The sequence below is a fragment of the Papilio machaon genome, chromosome 16 (genome assembly GCF_912999745.1).
Source record: "Papilio machaon chromosome 16, ilPapMach1.1, whole genome shotgun sequence".
Classification (NCBI taxonomy): Eukaryota; Metazoa; Arthropoda; class Insecta; order Lepidoptera; family Papilionidae; genus Papilio; species Papilio machaon.
This window is the reverse complement of record NC_060001.1, coordinates 3,831,882-3,859,052: the sequence shown is the minus strand read 5'-3', so window position 1 is coordinate 3,859,052 and position 27,171 is coordinate 3,831,882. Positions and strand designations below refer to the sequence as shown.

The following is a 27,171-nucleotide window of genomic DNA, read 5'->3' as shown; positions in this document are numbered from 1 at the left end:
ATCTTAATTATAAATGAATTGTATTGTATACCACATTCACTAGAATTTAATAGGTTTAACGAAGTATAGGTATATGCATTTATTAGTAAACGACAGAATTCAGTAGAACCTAGATTTTATAATATGACTTATATAATCTAGGTTCTACTGAATTCTGTTGTTCGAAGTGTTATTGATAAGGACGTAGGTCATAAATATTGGGAATGAAGTAATGTACAGTCTATTCGTAAATAGAGCAATGCAGTACACTGTGTACTGTGTTTACTTAAAAATATTATTTTAGAAAGAGGTTTATTTCTCCATTTTCTTTTTACGTATGTTTTTGTATCCTGTCTAAAGAATATTTTTATTTCCAAATGAAAACATTGTTTGGTTGTACAATTTAACTTTCAAATTACTTTATAGCTTGTCGATGTATTGTTCAAACATACACCAGTTGAATACTAAATAGCATTTTGTTTTGTTATCAAATTTCACTGTTAAATTATTAGCAAATGTTCATAGAGCATTGTCGCATGCCTAGCTTAATACGTGACTAGATTTGTGTAATGACTAGATACCTAGGTGTCCTAAGCATTCTGTGCACGTAGGACCTGTACAGGACTGTACATGTAAGATAGCCGAATACATTTTTATACAGTACCCTTTTATAGGATGCGAAACAATTAAAACTAATTGCAATTGACATGTTATTGCAGTCACGCAAACACATTTTTGGTTATGATTTCTTTTTCTAACAGAAGCTCATATATTGTAAAAAATATTAAGTGGTAATCAAAATGCCTTTCGACACGTTAGTTTTGCCTCGTTTACGTTTACAATATTATACTGTTGTTAATTTTCATAACTTAACAATGTTCTGTCTTTCAGAAAATAATATTATTCATCTTAACTTCGTCCCTCGCACATTTACTCACGTGAAAATGAGTCAAATCTTTATTTATTTCATTTGATAATTTAACTTCTTCGATCATATTTCGATGAATTTGTTAGCGAAACGTGGCATCACTCGGTTTTTATACATACATGTATAAACAATACGACTCGCCGCGTCGACGATACCGAGAAATTTGTAACGCGATTTACAAGTATTGTATGCAAATTTTTAGTGGGAGCGTTCCGCGAGACGGGGCCAACTTTTACCCACATTATGGCTGTACCACAGAGTATAAAATATAGTTATTCTAATAAAAGAAAAATTAAATCCTTTTTTCAACTCTTAATTGGATTTTTTATGTAAGATATATTTCATCTCCTATTTGTGATTGATTCGCAAAATCTCCCTCGTGGTAACTCTATGAAAATATTTTAAAGGTATTTCAACTCGAATTATTAATATTATACTTTTTTCCCTGTATTTAATTGTGCTTATGCATAATAAGAGTCCAACATGTTGGAAGAATAGGTTATCGGGTTATCGCATCATGACATTAGCTACAATAAACATCTTGTTCTATAAATGCCATTGCACCTCGCCACTTGTGTACACAACTGTACTGATATCATCAACGTGTCTAATGTGAACAATAAGTAAGTCTGTCGTTCCATCTCGCCCACTCGTTGCCTCAATTGAAAAATCTGCTTCGTCTTTAAATTGACCTTAACATCGCTTTTAGAAATTGTTGGACGATCTCAATCTTTATTGCGTCTTCCACGTATGGAATGATATAGTGTGTTTGTTTCACAGATAGCATTCTTTTCTTTTTATTATATCTTACATGAACTAGAAAAAACCTTTGTTGTAAATAGTCCCCGCTACACTAGGCAAGAATGCAGAACTTATGACCTTTTGACCTTATAACAAAAGGACTATTGAGTTTTGGGTTAGTGCCGATACCTTCTAGAGTTTAAGCCGCGATAATTTCTTGTGTTTCCATTGAAAGGGGCAACTGATATCAATTATGTATCGTAACCACAGCATTGTGTGAAGGATTCTGCACTCTGCATGTCATGCTCGTCTTATCTTTGTGAGAGAGATATGTAAAAGACGGGGCATTGTAAATAAAATCAGAGCGGCAATTAGAAAGACACGAGTGTGAGTGCCAGGCTTGCTGAGGCTCGACCTCAGCGTGCTATTCGCGGCGGTGATCTCATAGCGCCCACTACGTCCTCGCTTAAACTCGTTTCTTATACTTGTTTACTTGCGTTCATAAATGCGCGGATTTCGAAGTCGGAGACTACACCGAATAAGGCATACGTCGTCTGTCTTTTTTCATCCGGAGACAAAATTTTAACTGCATTCAGAATGAATAATTCCCTGGAACCTTTGAAGTTATACAACTTTACCGTTTACTTGAAACTAACTTGATGAACGGTATATTTGTCTGTCAATCATAAAGGTTTTGTTTCTGAGACAAAATCTTCACTTATATCAGATTGTTATTTCTACGAGTATTTTGTCAAAGATAATGACAGGGATGGAGATATGTTTTGTTCAGAGATTTTAGTCGCGGAAATCAAAACTACCTATTCACTTCAAGTGACGAGAATGGGGTATCTTCTCCCAAATTATCACAGGATAAAGTATATGGATCTTTATATTTTAATGTTTCATACAAAATAAGTAGTTAACTTGAATGTTATTTTTTAGGTACATAGTTAATTATTCCTAGTTTTATATATAAATAAAGTTAGATTTACAGGGGTTATATGTACGTTATAGGTTGTTAAAACACTGGATATTACATCTTTACCGTGTCTGCCATTTTGCGCTACAAATTCATGAATTCTTATCACGCGCGTTTAAACCTTGAAAGCGATTATTTACGTCAAAGTGACAGATGAACTCATGGCATTTTCTGCATTCCGTGGCTTTCTTATTATCACTTTTGTGTCTTCACTTCAGGGATTCGACTGAGATCTTATAAAAAAATTATAGCTTCGTATCCCTTGTGAATTGGTATAGACGTCAAATAGCAAAAGCAACACCAATTTGAATTTATTACAGTTGCAAATTACCTACAATAAAAACGATTAATTTAACATGTATTAAGTAATATTCAGGAAGCTGTCAAAATTGTTTATGTGCTGAATATGGTTACGAAATGTCTGGTGACAAAACAAATATGGCGTCGGTAAAGAACGACCCGAATGACGCTGGAAAGTTGCCGTGCGGACGACGCCTAAAATGGCGCACCGATCGCCAACTAAGTATTCATTTATTACTTTCAAGTATTTAGGTCTTCGCGAGAAGACATTTCTTTGTATAATGTGTATAAGGAAAACAATTTAACTTGTATTAACAGATGTCTTCTAACCTCAATTATAATAAACAGTTCTCTAGGGAACGGTTTTCATTTTTTTATTCTATGCTTATTTAGATATTAGTTAAGATTATTAACATATTAGTAAAGATTAAGCCACCTAATAACGATAACAATATTGCTGTCTTCAAAACTGCAAAGGCACGTTAGCTAATACACAAATCCATTGGTAATTAGAATAAAAAGGCCAACCTCATGGTATGAAAGACCGGTATCGACACTGGTTAGTTTCGGACCCAACGTGGTCCTTCATTAGTGCCAGTGTGAATTAATCACCCCCGAATGGTCAAACGAGCAGCGGGAACACCAAGGTGTTCATCGACGCTCATGGACATCTGCAATACCAGAGGAATCGCAGATGCATTGTTATCTCTCAAGAAAGTTTTACAAATCTAAATCTGCTTTTCTACGGCATACTAATATTTTATTTATATGACATTATTATGACTTGTTAGCATGTAACAAACGCGGTAAGCATACATAATGACAGTCGTATCCTTTTACGACGCCGCTAGGATTTTTATTACTTTACTTATCCGTTAGTACTTGCCTTACCACAAGCAGGTCAATTTGATATCATGTAATTACATACATCGTATTTTCAATCGCCTACGTAACAATAATACGGGTACAAGAACATTTGTTATCTTGCTTTTTCCCTAAAAGAATGAGTAGGATGGCAATATGTTGATATTCAGGTCACATCAGAGTCACTGTAACTGTATTTGGAAGTAAGGTTTTATATGTACCTAAACCTTCATAAATTATCACCTTCTCAAGTTAATCAAGGTCCTGTCACGGGCTCAATACTTATTGATTGTTTTTATCCTTCAGTTCTACATTAATCATTCCAAATAAACTCACTTGTATGATGTTAGTTTTACTATATAAAAATAAAAACATATAACCAAGTCAGCGTATGTTAAGTCATATGTTAGATTAAATTGTAAATAAATTATTTAATATAATATTTCAATACTCAGTTTTAAGTTACGATTATTTTAAACCTAAACTTAGAAATATTATAAACTATCCGCCCAAAGTTAAAAAACTTAATAAGTAGCCTATATGTTCTTCTAGACTATGTTCTACATCTGTGCCTAATTTCATCAAGATCCATTGAGGCGTTCCGGTGATACCTTCTAAAACATCCGTCCATCTAAACTTTCGCATTTATAATATTAAAAAGATGCGAAAGTTTAGATTTAGATGGATAGATGTTTGTTATTACTTATCTCCAGATCGGCTTCATGAATATATCTGAAATTTGGCGAACATGTATAGAACATATTCTGAAATAACACTTAGGCCACTGAGTGAGTAATTTTTAATTCCGCGCGGACGAATTCGCGGGCAAAAACTAGTCAGATTATATTTTTATGATTAAGAATAATGATATGAGTTCTTTTTCTTCGTGAAGTATATTGCAGATTATTATTATTATGCATAGACACTAAAAAGCGTGTAGGTGTAAAAACTGTTAGACAGGCCGTCATTTATGCCAATGCTGTAGAAGGTCGTCGACCATATGGCCGCTTCGCCGCTGGCATGACGCTATCACTCTATTCACCAAAATATGACTGCAATTTTAAATACTTCGCTTTATATGAATCGAATAATAAAATAAAAATGCATTTAACTACGTACTTAACGTTGCTATTAACTACTACGTACTATTAAATGTTAAGTAATTTCTCTTTCTTATGAGTTGCATTTGTTGGGGTCAAAAAGATCACCTTTATAGTTCGCTGAAAGGTTATTTAAAAGGTGACTTCTAACGATATGAGAACGTTTCACGATTGTTAAAATGGAATATGTACATGAATATTTGCTGTTAGAGTATAATTTGACAATTCTCACATTTCTAATAATATAATGATGACGTAAATTGAGCGAGAGTCTATAACCGCAAGTCAATTACAGATCATTTCAAAAAAAAAAACGCTAATCGGTCACAATAATTCCGAAATACTCGTAGATACAAATGACCTGAGTTTTACAAAGTCATTGTCTTTAATAGGTGTGTAAATTTTTCATTGAAATAGTAAACTGGAGACCGTATTTTTATTCCTGGTTGATCTAAACTCAAGGTGTAATGAGGTTTAAAGCTGTTGGACATAAAAAATATATTATTGGCTTGATCTATGAGGTCACACAATTGCATAAAAAGCCCACGCTAAATGTGAACGGCCAACGTAGCCGATTACGGTGATGCCATAATTTCAAATTACTTCCTATGCTTGATTATTTCGTACTTGAAAAACTTGAATAGGCGGATCACCTTGACTGTCTTGGCAATTGCAAAAAATGCATTGAAAACAAATTACTTTAGTTAATATTATACTTCCAATTTGTGTAAGCATATTTTGAACTAGATGATTGATGATAAATCCAAAATAATGATAACTGAACTTAGCTTTTTAACACGTTCAGTGCCACAACGATTTTAACCCATAAAAGTGAACACGCCACGCTGTCGGTTGCACTAAAAATTTAAAAAATTGGTAATCATCTTAAAACATAACTTGAATAAGTTATAGAGGGATTTAGAAGATGCTTTAAATATTTGAATATGTTAAGTGGTTAAGTTATACTACCTATAGTATGTTGAAGAAGTTATGTTAAGTTATAGATATTGATATTAATACATAGATATTAAAATGTTACGTAATTTGTATCTATTATTTAGCTGTTCAAGCTTAGATCTTTAGAGAAAGCGCATTATTTTTTTAAACTAAGTAATTAGATAGAAAAGGCAAAGCATAAATGTAGTAATTCGCTTTTCCTAAGCTGAAATAAATTTACAAATCATTAGTTATACGAGTATAATTAAATGTATCGTCATTATTCCTGAATCTACAAAAAGCGCATTGTTTTTTTGTAAATAAATCTCACTCGGTGCTTTTTGAATCATCGGAATTCTGTGTAATAATATTTGAGTGGAGTCGAGTCGGCAGTCGGTTGAGTAATCATCCCAATATAGAGAACATCTTCGATCCAGTCAGCGCTTGCTTAGTTGTGACTCAAACTGCAACAACAAATGCTTTATTCATACCACATGCAAATTGCAGCAATCATGTGCCTATTATATACATATATATATTTATATATATATATATATATATATATATATATATATATATATATAAATATATATATATATATATATATATATATATATATATATATATATATATATATATTGAAAATCAATATATCAACATTTATAGCGCATAAAACATTTTTTTATAGAAAGATTTAAAAAATGAATTTTTAGTTCCTGGAAAATACTGCGAGCATATTCTCTTAATGATCTCGTAATTGTTGATTTGCTTTTTTTCTAATCGTTAGTGTTAGTGATGTGACTTTGAGAATACTAAAACTAAGTACTAGAGTTCCGATTGGGTCTATTTTGTTTGACATTGAATAAATTCTTCATACTTTTTTCATTGCTAAAGTAAACATTATAAAGCAAACGACCTATATTACAAATAAGGATAAAAACAACATGAAGTTGATCAATGAGGTAATTTCTGAATAATTAACAAGGGCTTCTGTGAACACGCCGACCATGACATATCTGAGAATATTGTTCTGACTCACATGACCTTACAAGACCACACATACAGCCTGTGAGAGAAAATAACTCAGTGTGCGTCTCGAGAAAGATGAACCCGTTGATGTATTTATCTTTTAAAAAGAAATATGTCTTGTATATAAAACACCTTATATAAAACCTATAAAAAAATAAATTAAATTAGACAATACTCTACAATATTAAAGGACTGAAAAAAAAACACTCCTTTTTTCGTAGAAAACCGATTACTACTGACCAGAGCTGGGCATTAACTCGTTAATCCGTTAATCGTTAATTAACGAAGTTAACATTTTCCTTAACGGATTAACTTTTAAGTTAAATTCAAAAAGTGTTAACGCTCTTGTTAACTTCCGTTAAATTTCACTTCCGTTAATTTAGTCCGTTAATTGTAACAATAGACACTTATTGACGTGTTGTCATTTTATTTAAATTATGCATCAGGCTACATTCGTAAGTTCGGCTATGTTCGGGGACCGTCGGCGAGTCGAATGGTGACCGAGAACGAGAGAGAACGAGAACGAGCGAGTGCGAGTGTATGTAGGTTATACAATACACCGAGCGGCCGGGAAAGACTTGATCAAAAGAGTACCGCAGAATCCTTGTTAGAAAATAGTGACGATTTAACCAAACTTACCTCTATCAAATATTGCGAAGTTTAGGCGCTAGACACCTTCAAAGTTTATTAATTATTTCACATTTACACAAATATCTCGAAAAGTCTATATTACATTTTATTCACATTAAAACTAGTTTTCATTTATTTAACATCACTTTTTTTTAGAACATGATTTTGTTATAAAATCAACATAAGGTACGAAAGTACTTTATTCTAAATACAATAATTATACACTTTGTCTTATACGTGAAACGCAAAAATCTAGTAAAAAAGATAAACACTGCGTTGAATTGCAATCAAAATAATCAAGTGTGCATAACTCTTCAACGTCGTAACTAAATTACAACTAAACTTTGTAGGCGACGAAAATGTTTATTTTAATATTGAAGTTTAAAGACGGCAAAAAATATAAAAAAAAATCGTTTATGGTTCATTTGAAAAAGCGTACAAATAGGATTTTTTTGTCATTGCGTAGATAAGAAACAAACAATGAAAAATAAATTTAAAAATACGAAAGACGAAATGTGCACGCAATAAACATTCCTCAAAAACAAAAGGGATTTAGGTGTTTATTACCGTCGTTTGTTTTTTTGGGGCTTCTTCATGGTCAACGAAAAATAATTTTGCATTTTAAAAATATGAACAAAGGATCAAATGGACAGCCCGCACAGAGAATGCGATAACGAACTCGATGGATTTATGGCCCCAACCCTTCTAATGGTCGGGGATGCACGTGCGCTGCACAAAGACAATAGCGAAGATAATTTGTTTGTTTACAAAAAAAAAGTATACGATAAAACGAGAAAGAATGAGGAAAAAGATAAAATAATTATGTTAGTGAAATAATGTTAAATTGTGTTATACTAAGATTAATATATGAAATGAGCCGCTTATTTTGAAAGTGGCCTAACTCCATTTATCTTCAAATCGAGATATTGAAAGTTTTGCGTTTCAATGAATTTAAAAATATACGTATAAGATACTAAGGAGTCATACTGCTTAAGCGTATCTAAGGATGTTAAATTTAAAGTTCCTGTTAAAATAGTTGCATTTATTAAGTAAATAACGTGCGTTTTCTTATCAAGAATGGAGTTGGGCCACTTTCAAAATTAACAGCCAGATTCATTATAAAATTTGAAGGTGCCCAAGTCCATTCAACATAATTTAAGATGTTTCAAATTAAAAAAAATAATACGGAATTTGTTTAGCATAATATGTTGAAAACACTTCGGAAACATAATTTATGCGATTCAAAACATTTTTTAATTACAGAACATAGAAAATAACAAACATAAAATTACAAAACAATTTACTAGACTACCCCGACGTGGTAATAAATACAGAACTTTAAAATTTTCATTTTCATTCATGGATGTCTTATAAAAAAATTTGTATGGTTCATTTCTGACAAAACGCATCCAACATATTCTTTGATTTCTTTCTTAACCAGTTTACTGATTCTCCATCAGAATTTTTTACTCTTTTAAAAATAGCGTCTTCTAATAATTTTGTCGATACAAAATCTTCCTGTCTCATTTCATTTAGAATAAAATTATTACCCTTCCGACACTTTTTAATAATCTTGTAATAATTTTGGGGAACGTACAGTAAATTATTTTTTTTTAATGCCGTTTCTACCACGGCTAAATCTCTATCATTTGGTAAAAACGAATGTTAATATCATTAAAAATTTATGATCTATAATTTCTATATTATTATCCAAAGCTTCGACAATTTTCAACCACATTAAAGCTACTTTAATGTTTCTATTTTGCTCGGTGCACATGTCACTTGTAAGCTATGATGTGTTTTTCACTTCTTAATTTTTTAATATGTTTTAAGATGCATGAAACAATAACTTGATGTAACTATAAATGGAGTTGGGCCACTTTCAAACTACACGGATCAGTTATTTAATTAATTCGGAAAACTTATGTGTAAAAAATTTATCGTTTTTTCTCTGATAATCTGAAGTGTTTCACTGATAAATAACATGAAGTTGTACATGTAACCATGGTAATCGGCAAAAAAATGAAAAACGGAGTTAGGTCACTTTCAAAATAAACGGCTCAAATGTCGGCACAAGTGACCTTTACAATAACATAAAAAACAATCTCAAACAAAATGCACTGAAAAGTAACAAAATAATGTCATGAAAACCCTCTAAACTCTAAAGAAAGTTCTCTTCTTTCTTGTAACATATCTATATTGTATAATTATTGTTATTTCGCAGTCGGTGTCGGCCGAAGTAAATAGGTGACATTTTATATTTGAGATGTATTAAACATACTTACGTTTATGTCCCTTCTTACTGCATTTTGTTTGAGATTTGAGATTGATATTCTTTTGAATATTACCATAATACGAGTATGTCTCACTGTTTAATAGAAAACTTGTGTTGTCTAAATTTAGTTAGTTCTCTAATTCCGTGAAGATGGATGGTCGATAAAAAAATGACTGAAAAGGTCAATTGTCCATCATTGTCAGTGAAGTATATAAGTGTGTGTAACTAGTGCATGCTATGTCATTAATGTCGTACAGGCAGTAGTACATCACCCCAATCGTCAAAATTTTATTTGAGTATATTATATAACTAAACTATAGATAGGATTAGCGCTCGCCTGAGATTTCGTAAGCGCAGTAAAAAAATAGCCTAAGTTCTATTGAAAGTCTCGACAAAATTAGTCCATATGATTCGGAGATTATTCGTATGGCCATTTCCCGCTTGCGCCCTATACTAGTAATATAAACCAAAATTAACTTTAACTGTTAACTTTAACTTGCGTTAAATTTTCTTAAATTAAACGCTTTAACGATTAACGAAGTTAAATTTTTATTTAACGAATTAACGATTAACGAAGTTAACTTTTTGATTAACTGTGCCCACCTATGCTACTGACTTTTTAAGGATGTAATTACGTAGGACGTGTTTGTTGCGCGTTGCTAGGCGACTGTTTACAATGGCTTGGGGCTTTAAATAATCTATCACGTCGATACTGAAACGAAGCTTTTCGATAACGATTACAATTTTCTATATGTTACACTTTGATTCTCAGTCAAAGAAATTTGTTGGGATTTGTTTTCAAAACCAATCTCATCTTAATAACTTAGAAAATACAAAATAACTTAAAAGCTGATCATAATAAATATTGTTGTCTATTGATTGTTATGAATATTAGAGATTTTTTCAAATAAATAAGAATAAACCAGCTTTCACAACTTCTAGAAGTTTCTACGTTTCAGTTCTAATGAATATTCTTGCATCGCAATAGTAGAGATATTTTGTTACCTAATAAAAACTTAAAGCTTCTGTTAAATTAGAACGGCGCTGCAGTAATGAAGGGTTCATTGTGTTCCTTAGATTGACTGAGTCACAGCTAAATCTGGAATGGCTGCTACAAACGCCCACTTAACCCCTTTGCTACGCCTTTGTGCATCATACAGTCTTAACTTTCATTTTGCTAATAAATTACCGCGTCTTTTTGTTTCATGTAGGTATGTATTACTTAGTTTTTCGAAGAAATTAGTAGATGAGTTTACTTTTAAATCAATTTCTATCTATTATTCTTAATGTATTTTTCTACTTTATTACAAAATCAATAGATCTAACCCGAGGACTTTGTTAAACATTTCAAGAACTGTTTCTATAGTAACAAAATCCTATTGATTATTTTCGCCGTTTTCAGCATTTAAAGCTGAAACATTAAATATAATAACATTAATAAAAAAATGTAAAACAATTATTCAAAACTAGGTATTTAGTTATAATAAATATATTAGCGGATAAAAAAAATCATCGTATTTGCGTGAGAAATTTCAGAATGCGAAGGCGAATGGTGCGGCAGTACAAATCGCGCGTTTGTGTTTAACGGAGGGCTTACTTCAACAAATATTTATGGCCTAAGGATAAAAAAATCTTTAAATGATAACTTACATTATGAACAAAAGTATGTGAGCTAATTATAAACGTGATAAAATCATGTATTATCATTGTTTAAGAAACTACGTCTGAAAACGGCGAAAGCAATGGGTTGTGAATTTGGTACTATAAGAAATTATTTTAGAAAAAGGCTTCAAACAAATATGCAATTGTCTTTTAAAAAGTGCGAAAAAACAGTAACAAAATATGAGAGTAATTTAGCTAGTACAGTGTGTTGTTGTTAACGAAGTAGAATGATGTGAGCGAGATGGATGCGGGTGATGGCCGGATCGCTGACGCTGCCGCATTTGCCTCTGCCTCGGCGTTTTCCAATTTATCTACATCCTTATCGATGCAAAAGGTGTGAATAAGTGTTACGTTAAAAGTCAAACTATTTTACACCCCTGAAAATTATTTTTTGACAAAATCAAATGTGTTACATGTAATAGAAAATCCTGATTTATGTCTATATTTTTGTAACTTTCCAGGCGTCACCGTTGCCCACACAACGATGTCCCGGAGCCATTGTTCGATGTGGAGCACACGACGAGCGTGGTTTCCGCATACAAACAAGATTACGACGAGAAACATGTAAGCCGGACTACTGCCGTTCATCATGAAGACCATCTCCGTCTTGAAGGGGACTTTCAAGAACCGGAGCGGCCTCGCTGGCAGCCTATTGAACGACCGAAACCTACAAAGCCAGAGGATAACCTTAAACCTGAAGGAGAATTCGAGAGACGGCGTCCAGAAGAATGGAAACCAGGTGAGAGGGCACCCGTTAGACGCCCAGAAGACAATTTAAAACCAGAAGGAGATTTTGAAAGACGGGAGCCCAAAGAATGGCAACCTGGCGATCGTGCTCCAATTCGTCGACCTGAAGATAACTTGAAGCCTGAGGGAGAATTCGACACTCCCACAAAAGAGCCATGGAAACCTGCTGAAAGGCAAAAACCGAGAAAGCCAGAGGATAATTTACGGCCAGAAGGCGATTTTGAAAAGCGTCAACCTGAAGATTGGCGTCCCGGTGAAAGAGCTCCTGTGCGACGTCCCGAAGATAACTTGAAACCTGAGGGTGATTTCGAAAACAGAAGGCCGCAGGAATGGGCACCTGGTGATAGAGCTCCTGTGCGTCGTCCCGAAGACAACCTAAAACCTGAAGGTGAGTTTGAGAAAAGAAGACCAGAAGAATGGCGTCCGGGAGATAGGGCTCCGATACGTCGTCCCAATGACAATCTCAGGCCAGAAGGTGATTTTAATACACCTGAAAAGGAGTCTTGGCGACCAGCAGAGCGTCCTACGCCTAAGAAACCTGTTGACAATCTAAGACCTGAAGGTGAATTTGAAAGACGTCAACCAGATGATTGGCGCCCTGGTGACCGCGCACCAATACGTCGTCCCGAAGATAATCTTTATCCAGAAGGAGACTTTGAAAAACGAAGACCTGAAGAATGGCATCCCGGAGATAGGGCACCCGTTCGTCGACCGGATGACAACTTGAGGCCAGAAGGAGAATTTATGACCCCAGAAAAACAACCTTGGAGACCAGCAGAAAGACAAAAACCTAGAAAACCGGAAGATAATTTGAAACCAGAGGGAGATTTTGAGAAAAGGAAACCCGAAGAATGGTACCCAGGTGACAGAGAACCTGTTCGGCGTCCAAAAGACAACCTTAAACCTGAAGGAGAATTTGAAAAGAGGAAACCCGAGGAATGGCAACCGGGAGATAGGGCACCAGTGCGACGCCCGCATGATAATCTTAAACCCGAGGGAGATTTCGAAACACCCGAGAAAGAACCATGGCGACCAGCAGAAAGGCAAAAACCTAAAAAACCAGAAGATAATTTGAAACCAGAGGGAGATTTCGAAAAAAGGAAACCGGAGGAATGGTATCCAGGAGACAGAGAACCAGTTCGGCGTCCAAAAGACAACCTTAAACCTGAGGGAGATTTTGAAAAACGTAAACCCGAAGAGTGGCGTCCTGGTGCAAGAGAACCAGTGCGAAGACCTGAAGACAATCTAAAGCCAGAGGGTGAGTTTACAACACCCAAAAAAGATGAATGGAAACCCGCCGAAAGACCAGTACAAAAGAAACCCACAGATAATCTTAAGCCTGAAGGAGAATTCACAAAACGTCAACCAGAAGAATTTGTACCAGCCGAAAAATCTATTGTTAAAAAACCGAAAGATAATTTACATCCCGAAGGCGAATTTACTACTAGGAGAACGATAGAAGACGATTATAAAGTAGTTACTGGAGAAAGGGCTGAAATTATAAGACGTACGGACAATATCATAATAGAAGGTGAATTTACAGGTGAGCGTGATTTATATCATTAACTAAAAATGTTGTTAACATTTTAAATTTAAAATCCATTGACTTCTTTTTACGTAAACTTTTATTTTCTTTTGTAAAAAGTACAATGTAATGATTATTTATTTTGTTAACAGATACCACCACATCGAGAACAGAGTATACTGTGAAACCAGTTGAAAGACCAAAACCGGTGCGGCGAAACACTTGGACTAAAATAGAAGGAGACATGACAACCGAAACTACTTCAAAATCTGAATTTATAGACCACACTGATACTGTTGAGAGAACTACCTTGGTTACTCGAAAAACAGACAATTTAATAAGAGAAGGTGAAATAGAATTTATAACTTCAAACCAAAATGATTACACTGAAAAGAATGCTATTATTGAACGTCCTCATCGTCGTCGTACATGGACAAAAGAAGATTTTGAAAAGTTTTATTCTACCGAAAATATAGAAACAGTTACGACATCACAAGAAGAATATAAAACCTATGAGACAATTGATGTCAGACGAAAGAAAATTAAACCTAGCGATAACTTAAAACCAGAGGGCGATTTTGAAACACCACAAATAGACGAATGGCGTCCTGCAGAAAGGCAAAAACCCAAAAAGCCACAAGATAATCTGAAGCCAGAAGGTGACTTTACGACTCCTAAAAAAGATGAGTGGAAACCCTCCGAACGTCCAACTCAAAAGAAACCTCAAGACAACTTAAAACCCGAGGGCGACTTTGAGCAACCTAAGCATGAAGAGTGGCGTCCAGCAGAGAGGCAAACGCCGAAGAAGCCACTAGATAATTTAAGACCTGAAGGTGATTTTACGACTCCCGAAAAGGTCCAATGGAGACCTGCTGAACGCCCGACGCAAAAGCGACCTAAAGATAATTTAAAACCCGAAGGTCAATTTGAACAACCTAAACATGATGAGTGGCGTCCAGCCGACAGACCAACTGCTAAAAAACCAGAGGACAACTTGCGGCCTGAAGGTGAATTCACAACTCCTGAGAAAGATCAATGGCGACCTGCTGAGCGCCCCACGCAAAAGAGACCTAAGGATAATTTGAAACCAGAAGGAGAATTCGAGCAACCTAAACATGATGAGTGGCGTCCAGCCGACAGACCAACTGCTAAAAAACCAGAGGACAACTTGCGACCTGAAGGTGAATTCACAACTCCTGAGAAGGATCAATGGCGACCTGCTGAGCGTCCCACGCAAAAGAGACCTAAGGATAATTTGAAACCAGAAGGAGAATTCGAACAACCTAAACATGATGAGTGGCGTCCAGCCGATAGACCAACTGCTAAAAAACCAGAGGACAACTTGCGGCCTGAAGGTGAATTCACAACTCCTGAGAAAGATCAGTGGCGACCTGCTGAGCGCCCCACGCAAAAGAGACCTAAGGATAATTTGAAACCAGAAGGAGAATTCGAACAACCTAAACATGATGAGTGGCGTCCAGCCGACAGACCAACTGCTAAAAAACCAGAGGACAACTTGCGGCCTGAAGGTGATTTCACAACTCCTGAGAAAGATCAGTGGCGACCTGCTGAGCGCCCCACGCAAAAGAGACCTAAGGATAATTTGAAACCAGAAGGAGAATTCGAACAACCTAAACATGATGAGTGGCGTCCAGCCGACAGACCAACTGCTAAAAAACCAGAGGACAACTTGCGACCTGAAGGTGAATTCACAACTCCTGAGAAGGATCAATGGCGACCTGCTGAGCGTCCCACGCAAAAGAGACCTAAGGATAATTTGAAACCAGAAGGAGAATTTGAGCAACCTAAACATGATAAGTGGCGTCCAGCCGACAGACCAACTGCTAAAAAACCAGAGGACAACTTGCGGCCTGAAGGTGAATTCACAACTCCTGAGAAAGATCAGTGGCGACCTGCTGAGCGCCCCACGCAAAAGAGGCCTAAGGATAATTTGAAACCAGAAGGTGAATTTGAGCAACCTAAACATGATGAGTGGCGCCCAGCCGACAGACCAACTGCTAAAAAACCAGAGGACAACTTGCGGCCTGAAGGTGAATTCACAACTCCTGAGAAAGATCAATGGCGACCTGCTGAGCGCCCCACGCAAAAGAGACCTAAGGATAATTTGAAACCAGAAGGAGAATTTGAGCAACCTAAACATGACGAGTGGCGTCCTGCTGACAGACCAACTGCTAAAAAACCAGAGGATAATTTGCGGCCTGAAGGTGAATTCACAACTCCTGAGAAAGATCAATGGCGACCTGCCGAGCGTCCCACGCAAAAGAGACCAAAGGATAATTTGAAACCAGAAGGTGAATTTGAACAACCTAAACATGATGAGTGGCGCCCAGCCGACAGACCAACTGCTAAAAAACCAGAGGACAACTTGCGGCCTGAAGGTGAATTCACAACTCCTGAGAAAGATCAGTGGCGACCTGCTGAGCGCCCCACGCAAAAGAGACCTAAGGATAATTTGAAACCAGAAGGAGAATTTGAGCAACCTAAACATGACGAGTGGCGTCCAGCTGACAGACCAACTGCTAAAAAACCAGAGGATAATTTGCGGCCTGAAGGTGAATTCACAACTCCTGAGAAAGATCAATGGCGACCTGCCGAGCGTCCCACGCAAAAGAGACCAAAGGATAATTTGAAACCCGAAGGTGAATTTGAACAACCTAAACATGATGAGTGGCGCCCAGCCGACAGACCAACTGCTAAAAAACCAGAGGACAACTTGCGACCTGAAGGTGAATTCACAACTCCTGAGAAGGATCAATGGCGACCTGCTGAGCGTCCCACGCAAAAGAGACCTAAGGATAATTTGAAACCAGAAGGAGAATTTGAGCAACCTAAACATGATAAGTGGCGTCCAGCCGACAGACCAACTGCTAAAAAACCAGAGGACAACTTGCGGCCTGAAGGTGAATTCACAACTCCTGAGAAAGATCAGTGGCGACCTGCTGAGCGCCCCACGCAAAAGAGACCTAAGGATAATTTGAAACCAGAAGGAGAATTTGAGCAACCTAAACATGATGAGTGGCGACCTGCCGAGCGTCCCACGCAAAAGAGACCAAAGGATAATTTGAAACCCGAAGGTGAATTTGAACAACCTAAACAGGATGAATGGCGTCCAGCTGATAGACAAACACCGAAAAAGCCTCAAGATAATTTAAGACCCGAAGGTGAATTTACAACACCCGAAAAAGACCAATGGAGACCTGCTGAACGCCCGACGCAAAAAAGACCTAAAGATAATTTGAAACCAGAAGGAGAATTTGAGCAACCCAAACATGATGAGTGGCGTCCAGCCGAAAGGCCAACTGCCAAAAAACCAGAAGACAACTTACGGCCTGAAGGCGAATTCACGACACCTGAAAAGGATCATTGGAGACCCGCGGAACGCCCAACGCAAAAGAGACCTAAGGATAATTTGAAACCAGAAGGAGAATTTGAGCAACCTAAACAAGATGAGTGGCGCCCTGCTGACAGACCAACTGCTAAAAAACCAGAAGATAACTTGCGGCCTGAAGGTGAATTCACAACTCCCGAGAAAGACCAATGGCGACCTGCTGAGCGTCCAACACAAAAGAGACCTAAGGATAATTTGAAACCCGAAGGTGAATTTGAACAACCTAAACAGGATGAATGGCGTCCAGCTGATAGACAAGCACCGAAAAAGCCTCAAGATAATTTAAAACCCGAAGGCGAATTCTCAACACCCGAAAAAGACCAATGGAGACCTGCTGAACGACCAATACAAAAGAGACCCAAGGATAATTTGAAACCAGAGGGTGATTTCGAAAAGCCAAAGCATGATGAATGGCATCCTGCAGACAGACAAAAGCCTACTAAACCTAAAGATAACTTACGACCAGAAGGGGAGTTTACAACCCCTGACAAGGACCACTGGCAACCTGCAGAGCGTCCAATTCAAAAGAAGCCAAAAGATAACCTTAAACCTGAAGGAGACTTTGAACAGCCTAAACATGAGGAATGGCGTCCAGCTGAAAGACCTATACAAAAGAAACCCAAAGACAATCTTAAGCCAGAAGGTGAGTTTGAACAACCGAAGCAAGATAAATGGCGTCCAGCAGAGCGCCCCACCCAAAAGAAACCTAAAGATAATCTTAGGCCTGAAGGGGACTTTGAACAACCTAAGCAAGATAAATGGAAACCTGCTGAAAGACAAACCGCCAAGAAACCAAACGATAACTTAAAACCAGAAGGTGATTTTACTACTCCTGACAAAGATCATTGGCAGCCTGCTGAACGACCAGTTCAAAAGAAACCCAAAGATAACTTGAAACCAGAAGGTGATATGGAGATAATTCGTAGAACTGATTATTCAGTGACACGAGGAGATCGAGTCGACGTAGTAAAACATGAGGATCACTTGAAAATGGAGGGTAAAATTGATATCTATCGTTCACGGGACGATTATAAGCGTATAGAAAAGACTGAGAAAGTTGTGATACAAAAACATGAAGATAATTTAAAAACTGAAGGTGAGTTTATTGATCTTCATACTCGTGATGACTACCGTGCTACTAAAGGTGACAGAGCACCTGTGGTTAAGCCACAAGATAATCTGAAACCGGATGGTAAATTTTATACGCCTGAAGCAATTCCATCACAACCTGCAGAAAAACGTAAACCGTTTAAGCACGTTGACAACATTACTATTGATAGGGATGTCAGGCAGAATGTTGAACGAGTCGATATTATAAGAAGAGAAGATAATTTAAAAATTGAAGGAGAATTTATTGATATGAAACACAGAAATGATTACAAGGTGGTTACAGGAGAAAAAACTGCAATTGTTAAACATGAAGACAATCTTAAAATGGAAGGGAAAATGGAAAACATTAGATCTTCTGATACTTACAGATTAGTAAAGGGTCAAAGAGTAAAATTAACGCGTAGAGAAGATAATCTTAAAATAGAAGGAGTTTTCGAAGACTATGCGAGACGAGATGAAAAAGATATAAGGAAAACAGATAAGAAGGCTATTGTTTATTATTCTGATAAGCCTAAAGAACAGTATGATGATATTGGTAAACCACATGATAGTAATTACACACGCATTAAACATACAGAATATACAGAAGAAGATTTGAAAAATGATAGTACGTATAGGACCACACGAATCGTTGAAGATAAAGTCCATTCTAAGCAGCTTGAAACAGACGAGAGGAAACCAGACGGAAGATATCCAAGAGAAGGTCAAGTAAGACCAGTCTCACCTGATCGTACAAAAGATAATCGTCATCCGAATAAAGAATTTCCAGAGGAGCATAAAACTGGAGTCTACGATAGAAATTCGCCTTCTCAACATCGTTCACAAGATAAACTTCATCCCGAGGGTAAGTACCCCGATAGACAGAAAACTCACTGGCAGCCAGGTGACAGACCAGAACAGGTCAGACCTAAAGATAATCTTCGTCCTGAAGGCCAGTTTCAGGAACGACCTAAATCACAATGGCAGCCAGGTGACCGACCAGAACAGGTTCGGCCTAAAGATAATCTTCATCCTGAAGGCCAATTTCACCAACAACCTAAAACACAATGGAAGCCGGGTGACAGACCAGAACAAGTCCGGCCTAAAGATAATCTTCATCCCGAAGGCCAATTTCACCAACAACCTAAAACACAATGGCAGCCAAGTGATAGACCAGAACAAGTCCGGCCTAAAGATAATCTTCATCCTGAAGGCCAATTTCACGAACGACCTAAAACACAATGGCAGCCTGGTGATAGACCAGAACAAGTCCGGCCTAAAGATAACCTACATACCGAAGGCCAATTCCACCAACAACCTAAAACTCAGTGGCAGCCAGGTGATAGACCAGATCAGGTCCGGCCTAAAGATAATCTTCATCCCGAAGGCCAATTTCACCAACAACCTAAAACACAATGGCAGCCAAGTGATAGACCAGAACAAGTCCGGCCTAAAGATAATCTTCATCCTGAAGGCCAATTTCACGAACGACCTAAAACACAATGGCAGCCTGGCGATAGACCAGAACAAGTCCGGCCTAAAGATAACCTACATCCCGAAGGCCAATTCCACCAACAACCTAAAACTCAGTGGCAGCCAGGTGATAGACCAGATCAGATCCGGCCTAAAGATAATCTTCATTCCGAAGGTCAATTCCATCAACAACCTAAAACCCAGTGGCAGCCAGGTGATAGACCAGATCAGGTCCGACCTAAAGATAATCTTCATCCCGAAGGTCAATTTCACCAACAACCTAAAACACAATGGCAGCCAGGTGATAGACCAGAACAGATCCGGCCTAAAGATAATCTTCATCCTGAAGGCCAATTTCACGAACGACCTAAAACACAATGGCAACCTGGGGAAACTCCATCTCAAGTGCGCCCTAAGGATAACTTAAAATCAGAAGGTGACTTTGATCGTCCATCAAGACCCAAATGGGAGCCAGTAGACAAGTCCACGCCTATAAAATCAAAGGATAATTTAAAAACGGTTATAGATATTGATAAATTGCCGAAAACACCGGAAAGGACAGAAATTCAACCGAAAAATTCAACCCAATATAGTCAAAAAGACACTGCACATTATGATGTTTCAAAGCAAGTTGTAGATTCAAGTTTGGTCACAAGGACTGATAATGCGACATATAATGAAAGTGTAAGGAAAAATGAAATAGAAAAGCAAGTAAAACAGTCTATTTCACAAAATGTACAAAACGTAACTCATACTGAACATTCTACTACAAAACACACTCATACAGGACAAACTAAACACACGACAATCAGAAGTCAAGATGTAACAGATCGTACCGGCTCGCAAAATAATTTAGATCGGATAGCTTCCCATAAAATAGTTCAAAATACGATGAACAAATCTACCCAAAATAATTTAGAACGAGCTGAAAATAATAAGACAGATGTACGAAACATTAAAAATGTATCTTCTACTACAAAGGTAATTAAACAAATCAAAGAAAAGAAATTAATAGCTGGCAAGTGGGTAACTGTTACACGAAATGTGGAAACGAACGTGATATCAGGAGCGGATACGGACAACAATAACACAAAGAGAATTAAGGAGGATCGCACCTCGTCTCCGAATACATCTCTACACAGTGACACTAATCAAAGAATCAACACATCAGACCGCGTGGACAGTTCGACGCATTCTCATCAACGACAGAGCTATGATGCGACAGATGATCAAACTAAGCGAGTAGTTTCGAGCAAGACACACATTACGAAAGGAAGCCAAGAGGAACGCCACACGACACACTCGACCGAGCATTCAGCTTCCGACAGTCACATAACTCACCGTCAACTGCGAGGTGATAGCGCACAAAGAATTATTTCTTCACAGGAACATTCCTCTAACCAAAATCGCGCTTCATCGGAAAGCCGCAGTCATGAGAATTTAAATACGACACACGTTATACATGGAAGCCGAATTAATCAGGGCCAGTCGCAATCGAACCAACAGCAACAGCTCTCCACCGGCACCACCGTGTATCGTCACGTCGAAGGAGATAACACTCTCCACGCACAACAAATTTTGACTTCTGGTCACGTTGCTGCTACTCAACATCATATGAATTCTCAGCAACATATCAATCAGCAATCGACTCAACAAAGAGTTATTGGAACTACAAGTAACGTCATTACTTCAAGTCAAGTGAACCAAGCGAGATCATCACAAGTAAGCACGTCGAGTAGAAATCATTTAAGTGATAGCGTAACAAAAACAAGTATTGAATTTCAACGAGCTATGCACGGCGGCGGCGATGTTATCCCGGCGCCGATAGACAACACAACACGTAGCGGATACCACAAAAGAACGTCTGACTTAGTCTCGGATTCAACAAGCGCCAATGCAGTCTTGCATCGCAAAGGTGTGTCGTCCACTAACGAAGCCCAACACTCCATCAGCTCGACCGCAGCTTCTCAGCGTAAGAGCATCGGAAATCTCAATGAACGCGGAGAATACATTAGCAACTCTACTCACAGCAGTGACAGAAAAAGTATTAGTTCGATGCATCGCTCCGCACGCGACAGCACATTTGTTATTTCACAGCACACTGATAATACCGACACTCGTCGTACTCAAAGGCGAGATGGTCAATCGACAACGGTCGTGGAGCGACAACCGCGTGTTACCGTCAGAGATAATCTTCGTGTCGGGGGTGAGTTCTACGGACAATCCGAATCGCGCTACGGTAACTTTTCTCGGACAGAGCAATCCCAGAGAGCCGAGAGAAGCGAACGCGTGGAACGTGTGGAGAGAGTGGCTCGGCACGGCAACACATCGCACTTCGTACTTGGGGACGGCAGCAGCAGCTACAAGCGCGAATTCACGACGCACGTGCATGGCACCTGCCCTGCCACCACTCTACAGTCGCCTTCCACGCCCTTCAAACACACGCGCGACTCGCGTGAACATAAGTTTTATGCCTCAAAAGTAACTCATTAACTTCTTAATATTTATGTATCTACTCGATATGAGTTATTATTGCATTCCTTAATCAATTTTGCTTTTAAAAATTATTTAACTAAGACATAGCTATTTTCATTAATAAAATGCAATCTAACATTGCTAGTCTATACATTTTTATTTAATACCTTCTATGTTATAGCTTAGAGCGCAACATAATGTTAAAGTAACCCTGTTATGTTCTATTTATCTTTGCCATGTAATAAAATATTATAAAATATTAAAAGTTGTTTTATTTATAAGCTCAATCCTTCTAATGCTTATGTCATGTTAAGTTAAAAAAAAAATTAAATTACTTCAACGCAATACTGCAAAGCCATAAAACTGAATGAACAAACAAAAGTAATATCAGTTAGTGGAATTCTACTTTTCCAATTCAATTGAAAGAAATAAAAAAATGTTTTAATTAATAGGTATAATTTAAACAAGTTAAACGAAATACTTGAAACTTATAAACATACAAAACAAAGTAAATGTAAGTATAAACTAAAGCTGTTATACATTATTTAGGAAACAATTTCGAAATTCTTAAAAATTATCATAAATAGCACGTATAGTATTACGTAAGAACTAAATAGTTATTCAGTCTGGGTAAGATTATCTTGAAACATCGGCATTTGCTTCACGCGCCTAATTCTTTTATACCTACCCAAATCTCCTTCATAGCTCCGCGGTAGAGGTCCGAAAGCGTCATTTTCTTGATAGCCCGGAACGGGTACATTTATATTAGTCTCGGATACAGTTTTAGCTTGATTATCCATCAAGGGTGTAGACCGCAAACGACGTTCCGGCAAGGTATCTTTAATTTTGTCGTCCAATACCTTGTTGTTATCATTCTCTTCCGAAGTGCGTCGATCACGAAGCGCGCTGTACATCAGGTTGTCATTGATGCCTTCGGCTCCAGTCATCGCATTATCCGTGTCCGAGCCGAGATTCGCGGTGTCGCTTTCCAAGTTTGCATTACCATAACTATGGCTAGCTTTTTGATTAAATATTCTGTCGTCTTCTTTTGCACAGGAAGTGTCAAAAGGTTTATCATTGTTCCTTGCAAAATTAGACGTTCGATCATAAAATCCATCTTCGTCGAATTCACTTCCTTCGTCATTGTCCTCGTCGTCATTTTCGCCCTTATTAGGAAAATATGGCACGTTGGAATCTGCTATGACACTAGCCGATCTTTTCATTATTGCAGAATCTGCATCTTTTCTTTTAACTCTCACTAAAGGTGCCATATCAGACCCGTAGAAAGGATTTGAGTCATCATAAGATTTAGGATTTGGGAATGACTCTTCTAGGGATTTAATTGATTCTGATAAATCAACAGATTCATCTGGAGATGCTTCTCGTTTTAAACCATTTTTGTGTGAAGTTTGCCGTTCAGTCTCTTCGTTAATCAAATCAGTTAATTCATCGTCTTGCAAGAACATATCTTGATTATTCATAGAACCCTGAAAATCTTTAAGACTATAATCCCTATCAACAATTTGTGTATCATCTGATGATTTTTCCATATTTGTCATTTCGTTTATGTTGGCTTCTCGCTTATTATCATTTTTTGTCATTATTTGGGAATTAGATTCTAGGTCGACATCAGTATCACTTTTTTTGGACTCTAGATCTAAATTACCCTCCGATTTGACTTCTTTTAGATCTTCATTCGGATTTGTTAAGTCTAGTTTGTTTTCTGATTTATCACATCCGCCAGAACTCTTAGATGGCATTATTTCCCCTAACTCAGTTGCACTTACTGATTTCTTACTAGTTTCAGTTGTCTCATGGGATAAGGACGTCTCTGTGTTACTTTCTTCAACATTAGAACTCACTCCTTGAATTTTGCTGGAATCCAACTGCCCGTTCTCTATATAACTATTTTGTTCAACTGCTCCAGCTTTTTTTGTTATTTCACGTTTACTTACCGTATCGTCGTTATCGGAATCATTGTCTATAATTTTTTTCAGTAAGTTTCTTTTGTCATCAGAGAGCGTATTAAAAAGCTCCTCGAGTTCTGGTCCGGACAATTTTTTGACATGTCGTTTTATAGCAGACTCCTCGTCTTCATTAACCAAGTCTATCTCTTTACTATCCGAAGGAGTCGATTCATTCGCTTCATCATTCGTTTTCAAATTAGACTTTGGCGTTTGACGTCTATTGCGATTTAAACGCCATTTATCATATCTTTTAAAATCTGGCGCATCTTTATTCTCCCCAGGCACATTGTAAGTTTGGTGTTTGAAAAAACGTGGTTGCAAGCCCGACTCACCTTCTCTTGCGTATCCGCTTTTGTCTAGTTTATTCAGTTGGTCCCTATTATTTTCAAATAGTAAATCACCTTCATCACTCGCACCCGGTGGTAGCATAGCCCTTTTATTAATATTATTATCAAAACCTAAATTTTGGGCACGATTCGTTTTGAAAGCGTTATCATTAAAATGTTGTCTGGCTTCTTGTTCGTTGTTTTCAGAGTAAGTATCAGGCTGACGATATCTTCCACCAGACTTGCTGTTAGAATCTACATTTGTCCTCGAAATTTTGTCATTTCGAGCATCTCTGCTGATTCCGGATATTTCTGGAAACTTTATAAAAATATTTTGATATCATCAAGAAAGACATAAAGCGTACCAATATTCTAAAAGCAATAATTACATTGTCAAAATTGTTAAGATGTCCCCGTTGTAAATTGTTTGTGTGTTGCTTGTATGGGTTATTATTTAGATCTGGTAGACGTGAATTGTCTTGTACGGCTTCTCGTCTACCATTGTTGTTGGCTCCCTCCTGTAACGATAATTGTTACTGTTGTTACCGTTCCAAAAACATTGTTTTTAAACAATAAAGTAAAAGATCCATAGAGTTTCTATAGCTTTTAATGAAAAATGTTTTTACTTGAGTGTCGACTGAAGAGTCTTGGTCAGAATCTTGTTGATAATCCTCGGCCGCGGTTTCTTCATTGCCTTCATACTCTGCTTCCCCTGTGTCCCTTCAATCATTATAAAACAAAATTATAGGAATGTGTTTTTTCACTTCGAACAAGTATTCTAATTTGAGTTTTGACTCACTCGTTTCAATTAATTTCCACTTTTCGGAACATGTCATTAAAAGACTTAACAATCAAATTATTTTAGCAGTATTATGTATAAAAAGGGACAAACATGTTATGTATATGTAGTATGCAGTTATGTACGAGTTGCAATTGATACGCGTTTGAAGAACAATAAATAGTATAAGAAATATATTCATATATTAACATACCTGGTTTGTTCTGCAATTAAAGACAATGGTTTAGCAGACGATACCTCAAATATATAGAAAATCAATGAAAATATAAAGAAAGTACGCATTCTAAAAGATTTGTGACAAGACACATTACAAAATTGACAAATTTATTGACAGCATGACTTAAATTTAAATTTTGTTCGATCGTAGTTTTATTTTTAGTATGTGCCAATATTATTTTACTTTTAAAAATGACTGATTGAAAAGATGTAAGAATTTTGAAACATTTACGACGAGATATTAAAGATGCCTTTACAACTTAACCTTTAGACCTGACGACCTTGTTGCCTTATTTAAAAATCGCGACTAAAGAACCCTCTATGTTCTGTAAACAGTTATGAGATCACCCAAACCAAAGATAAAAGTAAAAAATATATTTTTTTCAATTTTAGATGAATTAGGATAGTTTTGAGTATTCCTAAAATAAAAATGTCCGTATTACTTACAACAATTTTATTTTAAAATGAGACCGTTTCATCTCTATCACACTTATTATGTACATTAATTTTGGTTTAAATAAACAAACCATTGAAACGTTATACAGCGAATCCTCAATAAGTTTGTGCATATTTGAGAAGGAAACATTTTATGGCTTACTTACATTTAATGTCATACAAATATAAAGAATAGATAACAGAATTAGTAGAAAATATTTCGCACCATTTGAAACAACGCCTTCAAACGCCTAGAGAGCAGACCCATAGACAGGGGCATAACAGAAGGGGATTAAGACCCCATAAGATGATAAATATCTAATTTCTCAATTATAATTATAGCAAAAAAAAAAAGACGAGAGCGATCAAATGAACGATCTGAGCATCTAATTATTTTATCGAAATGGGTAGGAAATAAATGTCTTTGACTGTACTTTTTTTTGCTTTTAAGAAATTTCTGACTATGGGTCTGCTTTCGGACCTTTTCGTACGTGTATGTTGTCACCATAGTTTAACTTAAATCTTACATTTCAAATGCAAAAGGTAAAAAAAAACCGGATTTTTACAAAAATTACAAATCAATATGGCATCGAGCAATCGTAATATAGTTTTTTATGAGAAACATGTAGGCTTGGTTTAATGCGGTATAATTAAAATTATATAAAGTACGTAAAAAAATTAGGCAGAATTTTATTTTGTAAATTCCAAGAAAAAATGATCTGTTCTAATGTGGAAGTAGAAAATACTTAATTACTCATCACTCATAATAAAGTACGATTAAATATTAATTTAGGAGTTACAACTGTGAGTTTGTATTGTTAATCCTATGTATAAGGGCCAAAGTAACAAATTGATAATTTTTACTTCTTTATATTAAAAGCTACCTCTTTGTCTAATTAACAACATGCACTAAACACAAATATACATTTACAGATGTAAACGTGTTTCTTTGCTAAAGTAAAAGTGCCTATGCGGCATCTTTTCCTATATGGTTGAAACTTTCAGAGCCTCTCCTGAAAAGTTGTCAATTTACACATTGGCTTTTAGTCGTAGGAGCCATCGATATTCCTTTGAAAAAAAAAACTTGAGAGGTGTCAAGGGACACCCGGATGGAACGAAGTTCCTTTCGATTAGTTAGTGAAGGAACCAATGTTTATTCTATGCATAAAAAACTTAAGTCTTCACAAGAAGTACATTTTATTTCTATGAATTTTCGTTATATATTGTCACGTCGTTGCCATGGTGATATATCAAAAAGTGTCGTGACAACTTTCCGTAAGAATTTTT

The 27,171-nt window shown here is 36.7% G+C and overlaps 2 protein-coding genes across 4 annotated transcripts in view; one reads left to right on the top strand and one right to left on the bottom strand.

The window, feature by feature from the left end:
• The window catches only part of LOC106716731, a 31,916-nt gene extending 9,573 nt beyond the window's left edge, over positions 1–22,343 (top strand). For 2 of the 3 annotated variants that reach the window (XM_014510305.2, XM_014510304.2), the window contains exons 3-4: positions 11,885–13,713; positions 13,848–22,343. In XM_014510305.2, the coding sequence (XP_014365791.2) occupies positions 11,885–13,713; positions 13,848–22,159 (10,141 nt within the window). In that variant the 3' untranslated portion in view covers positions 22,160–22,343. The remainder of the gene's footprint in view (positions 1–11,884; positions 13,714–13,847) is intronic. The other variant, XM_014510307.2, reaches the window with a different exon arrangement.
• A 390-nt stretch (positions 22,344–22,733) lies between these two features.
• Positions 22,734–25,525, bottom strand: LOC106716633 (putative uncharacterized protein DDB_G0282133). The gene is made up of 4 exons (XM_014510187.2): positions 25,427–25,525; positions 25,061–25,154; positions 24,824–24,952; positions 22,734–24,753 (listed from the first exon to the last, which is right to left on the bottom strand). The coding sequence occupies exons 1-4, from the start codon at positions 25,513–25,515 to the stop codon at positions 22,759–22,761; spliced, it is 2,307 nt and encodes a 768-aa protein (XP_014365673.2). The 5' UTR covers positions 25,516–25,525; the 3' UTR covers positions 22,734–22,758.
• Positions 25,526–27,171: the final 1,646 nt, after the last annotated feature.

Coding starts and splice junctions, on each gene's coding strand:
- LOC106716633 (XM_014510187.2), bottom strand. CDS start 25,515: ATGCGTACTTTCTTTATATTTTCATTGATTTTCTATATATTTGAGGTA. Junction 25,155..25,426: donor TTAATTGCAGAACAAACCAG/GTATGTTAATAT, acceptor TAATGATTGAAG/GGACACAGGGGAAGCAGAGT. Junction 24,953..25,060: donor ACTCTTCAGTCGACACTCAA/GTAAAAACATTT, acceptor TTATCGTTACAG/GAGGGAGCCAACAACAATGG.